Below are 7,918 nucleotides of genomic sequence, written 5' to 3'. Positions count from 1 at the left end.
CAGTAGTTAATAATTATGCAATACAGTAGTTAACCATTATGCAATACAGTAGTTAACCATTATGCAATACAGTGGTTAACCATTATGCAATACAGTAGTTAATAATTATGCAATACGGTAGTTCACCATTATGCAATACAGTAGTTTATGCAATACAGTAGTTAACCATTATGTAATACAGTAGTTAACCATGATGGAATACAGTAGTTAACCATTATGCAATACAGTAGTTAACCATTATGCAATACAGTAGTTAACCATTATGTAATACAGTAGTTAACCATTATGCAATACAGTAGTTAACAATTATGCAACACAGTAGTTATCATTATGCTATACAGTAGTTAACCATTATGCTATACAGTAGTTAACCATTATGCAATACAGTAGTTAATAATTATGCAATACAGTAGTTAACCAATATGCAATACAGTAGTTAACCATTATGTAATACAATAGTTAACCATTATGCAATACAGTAGTTAACCATTATGCAATACAGTAGTTAACCATTATGCAATACAGTAGTTAACCATTATGTAATACAGTAGTTAGCCATTATGCAATACAGTGGTTAACCATTATGCAATACCGTAGTTAATAATTATGCAATACAGTAGTTAACCATTATGCAATACAGTAGTTTATGCAATACAGTAGTTAACCATTATGTAATACAGTAGTTAACCATTCTGCAATACAGTAGTTAACCATTATGCAATACAGTAGTTAACCATTATGCAATACAGTAGTTAATAATTATGCAATACAGTAGTTAACCATTATGCAATACAGTAGTTAACCATTATGCAATACAGTGGTTAACCATTATGCAATACAGTAGTTAATAATTATGCAATACGGTAGTTCACCATAATGCAATACAGTAGTTTATGCAATACAGTAGTTAACCATTATGTAATACAGTAGTTAACCATGATGGAATACAGTAGTTAACCATTATGCAATACAGTAGTTAACCATTATGTAATACAGTAGTTAACCATTATGCAATACAGTAGTTAACCATTATGCAATACAGTAGTTAACCATTATGCAATACAGTAGCTAACCATTATGTAATACAGTAGTAAACCATTATGCAATACAGTGGTTAACCATTATGCAATACCGTAGTTAATCATTATGCAATACAGTAGTTAACCATTATGCTATACAGTAGTTAACCATTATGCAATATATTAGTTAACCATTATGCAATACAGTAGTTAACCATTATGCAATACAGTAGTTAACCATTATGTAAGACAGTAGTTAACCATTATGCAATACAGTGGTTAACCATTATGCAATACCGTAGTTAATCATTATGCAATACAGTAGTTAACCATTATGCTATACAGTGGTTAACCATTATGCAATACCGTAGTTAATCATTATGCAATACAGTAGTTAATCATTATGCAATACAGTAGTTAACCATTATGCAATACAGTAGCTAACCATTATGCAATACAGTAGTTAATCATAATGCAATTTAGTTGGGCAGAAGGACTCTGTTAAATGTGCCTTTACAAAGGGAAAAAATAAGCTGAATACACCTGTTGAACAGACCGCCTCCGTCGTCTAGTGGTAGAGCGTCACCCACTACTCTCTAAGGAACACTGTTTCACCCACTACTCTCTATGGAACACTGTTTCACCCACTACTTTCTATGGAACACTGTTTCACCCACTACTTTCTGTGGAACACTGTTTCACCCACTACTCTCTAAGGAACACTGTTTCACCCACTACTCTCTATGGAACACTGTTTCACCCACTACTTTCTATGGAACACTGTTTCACCCACTACTCTCTATGGAACACTGTTTCACCCACTACTTTCTATGGAACACTGTTTCACCCACTACTTTCTGTGGAACACTGTTTCACCCACTACTCTCTAAGGAACACTGTTTCACCCACTACTCTCTATGGAACACTGTTTCACCAACTACTTTCTATGGAACACTGTTTCACCCACTACTTTCTATGGAACACTGTTTCAACAGCTGACACGGGAAGAAACTTGGCACTGGGGAAACCAACAAGTGCCAGTTCAACCTACAAGTCCAAGGTTGATTTACATACATCAAGTGTTGTTGACGGGTCAACTTCAGGATATTTTTATGACATGTCGTGTCACAGCACCGGCAGTCGTGACATGGCGCCCTGGTGGCAGGTGGACCTGCAAGCTGTCTTCAGAATATCTAGAGTTAGAATTGTTCGTCGTACAGATTGCTGTGGTAAGTGTTCAGATTATTTGCTGCAATATTAAAGTTTTAGGCCCGACCATGTAATAATCTGAGATGGGGCTGGACTGTCTGTTTGAGACAGAACTCTTATACGCTTCTAGTCAGATATGACCGCCACCGTGGTCTAGTGGTAGAGCGTCCGCCCGGAGAGCGGAAGGTCCGGGGCTCGATCCCCGACCGCGCCATAAGACGTTAAAAGATGGTACTTGTTGTTACCCTGTCTGGCGCTCGGCATTAAGGGGCTAAAACAAGAACTGGTCGGCTCGGAGTCAGTATACTGTGTCTGAGTGAGGTATTTATGTTAAACTGCGGCATGGTACCTCATTGAGCTAGCACTATAAATCGGCATCAGTCCGGACTAGTACAAGCAGCCACACAAACACATACACGTACATGCAGGTCGCTATATAAGTGCAATAATCTTGGACGCGACGTTAAACCTCATTTCACCTCACCTCTAGTAAGATATACTGAGTCAAATTAAAAACTTCACATTTTTAAAAGTAATCCCATATATGATATACAACGGACAAATGTTTCAGAGAAGGCAATCATTAATGTCCAAAGAAGGATTAAATCAGTTTAAATCATAGGTCCCAAGCACGAGAATCTGATGGCACACAAGTTCAGTAGCGTGTATGGCCACCATGTGCGTTGACAACTGCCACACAACGCCTCCGCATGGACCTTGTGATGCTCGTGAAAACATGATTGGGAAGACGATGCCATTGTTGCTGCAAAATCGTGCCAAGATCTTGCAAATTCTGTGGTTGGTTCTGGAGAGTGCGCAGACTTCTGCCAAGAGCATCCCAGACGTCTTCGATGGGATTGAGATCGGGAGACCTTGACGGCCAGTCCATGACGTTGACTCCCGCAGGAAATTCCTTGTCAAAATTGTTGTGTGGGGTCTGGCATTGTCGTGTTGGAATTGAAACGGGGCCAAGTGCAGCCATAAATAGCAGAAGTTCTGGTGCCAGTACCTGGTCGCGGTAAGCAGCAGCGTTGAGGTTGCCACGGATGACAAGAAGCCTGGAACGTGCATTGCCACAGAAAGCTACCCACACCATGACACTTCCTTCTCGAAATCTCAAAAATTCCTGTACACAACACTGGGCGTAAGGTTCGCCTCCACACCCTCGCCCTACCATCAGCAAATCGAAGATTAAATCGGGATTCATCACTGAAGACGACTTGATTCCAATTCCTCCATCGTAAGTCCATCGTAAGTGTCGCTCTGCCCACAATTGACGTTGACGTCTGTGTAATTGAGTCGGAATCGGTCCGCAGTATGGCCGTCGTGCTTGAAGGTGAGCAGTTCTCAGACGGTTTCGAACAGTTTGCGCACTCAGTCTACCCCTAAAGAGTTCATTTCTGGTTGATGTAGCCGTCAAAAATCGGTTACGGAGGTGACGTAAGACAATCTGACGATCCTCTGCATGTGACGTCACACGTGGTCGACCTGGCCGAGGGCGATCAGCGGTGGTACCCGTTTGCTGTAGACGCGTCTGTAAATCTTAAACAGTCCGTCGACTACAACCCATCGTCCTTGCGACTTCAGCTACGGACGTTCCCGTCTGCAACATGCCGATGGCACGTTCACGTTGCACATTTGAAAGGCGTGACATGACATATGGCGGTAAAGACTTTTGTTTTCTTGTGTTTTTCTTTTTTTGTTAATGACTGCTAACAAGTATGGCTGAATCATGTGCAGTATTATGGCCACGTGACCAGTTGCACGTGAAAAAACACTTTTGACACTTTAGTGCTGTGCACATGTATTTGATCGATTCACCTGCACAAAAACGGGTGTTATCTGAAGACAATACGTGGCCATTACTGTTTAAATACACAATTAGAGCCCACAATGATAACTGGTCAAAATGTTAAAATTCTAGGATTGTGAAGTGTTTAATTTGGTTCAGTATATATACGTTTCCTTCTTTGACCGAAGGAGCCAAACAATGCTTCTGGAACCAGCAGAAATATATGTTGGTGGCCGTGTTCCTGTGTAAGTGGTGGTGTTCCTGTGTTGGTGGTTGTGTTCCTGTGTTGGTGGTTGTGTTCCTGTGTTGGTGGCCGTGTTCCTGTGTAAGTGGTGGTGTTCCTGTGTTGGTGGTTGTGTTCCTGTGTTGGTGGTTGTGTTCCTGTGTTGGTGGCCGTGTTCCTGTGTTGGTGGTTGTGTTTCCGTGTTGGTGGTCGTGTTCCTGTGTTGGTGGTTGTGTTCCTGTGTTGGTGGTTGTGTTCTTGTGTTGGTGGTTGTGTTCTTGTGTTGGTGGTGGTGTTCCTGTGTTGGTGGCCGTGTTCCTGTGTTGGTGGTGGTGTTCCTGTGTTGGTGGTGGTGTTCCTGTGTTGGTGGTCGTGTTCCCGTGTTGGTGGTCGTGTTCCTGTGTTTGTGGCCGTGTTCCCGTGATGGTGGTCGTGTTCCTGTGTTGGTGGCCGTGTTCCTGTGTTGGTGGTCGTGTTCCTTTGTTGGTGGTTGTGTTCCTGTGTTGGTGGTCGTGTTCCTTTGTTGGTGGTTGTGTTCCCGTGTTGGTGGCCGTGTTCCTGTGTTTGGTGGCCGTGTTCCTGTGTTGGTGGTTGTGTTCCTGTGTTGGTGGTTGTGTTCCTGTGTTGGTTGTCGTGTTCCTGTGTTGGTGGTTGTGTTTCCGTGTTGGTGGTTGTGTTCCCGTGTTGGTGGCCGTGTTCCTGAGTTGGTGGTTGTGTTTCCGTGTTGGTGGTCGTGTTCCTGTGTTGGTGGTTGTGTTCCTGTGTTGGTGGTTGTGTTCTTGTGTTGGTGGTTGTGTTCTTGTGTTGGTGGTGGTGTTCCTGTGTTGGTGGCCGTGTTCCTGTGTTGGTGGTCGTGTTCCTGTGTTGGTGGTTGTGTTTCCGTGTTGGTGGTTGTGTTCCCGTGTTGGTGGCCGTGTTCCTGAGTTGGTGGTTGTGTTTCCGTGTTGGTGGTTGTGTTCCTGTGTTGGTGGTTGTGTTCTTGTGTTGGTGGTTGTGTTCTTGTGTTGGTGGTGGTGTTCCTGTGTTGGTGGCCGTGTTCCTGTGTTGGTGGTCGTGTTCCTGTGTTGGTGGTGGTGTTCCTGTGTTTGTGGCCGTGTTCCCGTGTTGGTGGCCGTGTTCTTGTGTTGGTGGTTGTGTTCCTGTGTTGGTGGTTGTGTTCCTGTGTTGGTGGTTGTGTTCCCGTGTTGGTGGCCGTGTTCCCGTGTTGATAGTCGTGTTCCCGTGTTGGTGGTCGTGTTCCCGTGTTTTTGGTCGTGTTCCTGTGTTGGTAGTCGTGTTCCTGTGTTGGTGGTCGTGTTCCTGTGTTGGTGGTCGTGTTCCTGTGTTGGTGGTCGTGTTCCTGTGCTTTTGTTCGTGTTCCTTTTGTTGGTGGATGTATGTATCCTTCGGTGGGTGTATGACTTTTGCTACGAGAACAGCGTTTTATTGCCAAACACCATTTCGATACCAGGAGTGAGTGAGTATAGTTTTACGCCGCTTTAAGCAATATTCCAGCAATATCACGGCGGGAGACACAGAAATGGGTTTCCATGTCGGAAATTGAACCCGAGTCTTCGGCGTGACGAGCGAACGCTTTAACCACTAGGCTACCCCACAACCCCTCGATACCAAGACATAGGGGCACTCGGACACACAGCCCGACAAAGCCTGACATGCCCTGCATCGGTTCCTGTGCACCCGGGGTGGTCGGGTAGCCAAGTGGTTAAAGCGTTCGCTCGTCACGCCGAAGACCCGGGTTCGATTCCAAACATGTGTACATTGTGTGAAGCCCATTTCTGGTGTCCCCCGCTGTGATGTTGTTGGAATATTGCTAAAAGCGGCGTAAAACCATACTCACTCACTCACTCACTCACTGTGCACCCATCCACTCATCACATGTAGAAGAGACACGTTTCTGTACGGTACAGCCAGGAGACTGCACGACCTCGCCATCGATGTGTACGCTGAGGACCCTGCCGTCACAGGGAGCGCCCCGCCCACGTTGTGTCACTACTACAAGGGCGTCTACAGGCCAACAGGTCAAGACACCGTGTGTGACTCTGTGGTTGCTGGGAGGTTTGTGAGGCTGTCAAGGAAGAAGACCCGACCCGGTGTAGACATCTTTACCTTGTGCGAGGTTTCCATCTACGAACCAGACAAGTATAGTAAGTAGATTGGAAACAGACAGATTGAAATATATTTATGTCAGGCATGTCTTTTGTTTGCTCTTCAACGCTAAATATTTAGGAATGTTCCACCCATATGACCACAGCCTGTTTGTTTGTTTGTTTGTTTGTTTGATCTTCAATGCCGCACTCAGCAATAGTCCAGCTATATGACGGCGTTCTGTATATAATCGAGTCTGGACCAGACAATCCAGTGATTGACATCATGAGCATCGATCTACGCAATTGGGATCGATGACAGGCATCGATTAAATGAGCTAGCCTGACCACCCGATCCCGTTAGTCGCCTCTTACGACAAGCATAGTCGCCTTTTATGGCAAGCATGGGTTGCTGAAGACCTATTCTAGCCCGGATCTTCACGGGTCCCGCAGCCTGTAAATATTCGAGTGTGGACCAGACGATGTGATTGGTATCGTGAACAACGCTCCACGTCGTCGGGGTACGACGACACGCAATCAGCCAAGTCACCTTATCTGACCATTCAGTTCCACAGGTTGTGCCCTCCACTTGAGCCCTTTCGTTGTGCTTGTGTGTGCGTATGTGTGCGTGAGTCTGTGCGAACCTGTTTGCCTGTGTGCCTGTGTGTGTGCCTGTGTGGGGTGGAGTGGATATTGATGCGTACGTGTGATGGGCGTTGGTGAGTGAGTGAGTGAGTTGGGTTTAACGCCGCTTTTAACAGTATTCCAGTTATATCGCGGCGTCAGCTTAATGTGGGAGGAGAGCCCGAAGTGATGCAGGTCTCAGACGTTTACCACTTCGGTGAAACCCACGAGCACGGGTGTGGTGCTGACAAACCTAGAAACATAATCGGGGCGAACCGGGATTCGAACCAACAATCATAGGTTGCTGGTGTGCCCAAGGGACGCAACTCTGCACAGCGAATCGCGGCGCCTTAGACGACGGGTGGCCCAGTCGCTGTGCACCAGAAACCTATGATTGTGAGTTCGAACCCGGTTCGACCCGATTATGTTTCTAGGTTTGTCAGCACCATACCCGTGCTCGTGGGTTTCACCGAAGTGGTAAACGTCTGAGACCTGCATCACTTCGGGCTTTCCTGATCACCCGGCGCCGTTAATCGCCTCTCACGACAAGCATAGTCGCCGCTTGAGACAAGCATCGGTTTCTGACGACCAAATCTAACCTGATATCTAACATGATTATATCTTATTATCAACAGCTGCTCAATTCCAAAAGAAAGGTCTGTCGCTGTCTGACGTCACTGTGGTAGCATCACCCCTCCAGATGCTGGGCTGTGCTGTCGCCTGTGTGACCGACCCTCTCTGCATAGCGGTCAAGATGACCAGACATGAGACGCGCGCATGTCAGCTTATTTACAAGCGTGTGGACCGTGACATGATAACACACAATACAGAAAAACAAGGACTTACACTTTCCAATTGCCTTGTCCCGACTATGACTGGCGACACGGGTGGTCCAATAATCTAATGCATTGCGATTAACCCGTGATGTATTGCCCGCCCAAGTAGATCCCAGTCATTTCTCGCCATG

General features: G+C 45.6%; 1 protein-coding gene across 1 annotated transcript; it reads left to right on the top strand.

Moving 5' to 3' along the window:
- Window positions 1–2,136: 2,136 nt before the first annotated feature.
- On the top strand, window positions 2,137–6,395 carry LOC125372049 (fucolectin-1-like). Its single transcript, XM_048380928.1, has 2 exons — window positions 2,137–2,248; window positions 6,151–6,395. Exons 1-2 carry the CDS (start codon window positions 2,137–2,139, stop codon window positions 6,393–6,395), a joined length of 357 nt encoding a protein of 118 aa, XP_048236885.1.
- The last annotated feature ends 1,523 nt before the right edge of the window (window positions 6,396–7,918 follow it).

The sequence above is a fragment of the Haliotis rufescens genome, unplaced genomic scaffold, assembly GCF_023055435.1.
Source record: "Haliotis rufescens isolate VD_foot unplaced genomic scaffold, xgHalRufe1.0.p SCAF_34, whole genome shotgun sequence".
Lineage (NCBI taxonomy): Eukaryota > Metazoa > Mollusca > Gastropoda > Lepetellida > Haliotidae > Haliotis > Haliotis rufescens.
Note: the sequence above shows the minus strand (reverse complement) of the source record. Positions and strands in the feature narration are given on the sequence as shown.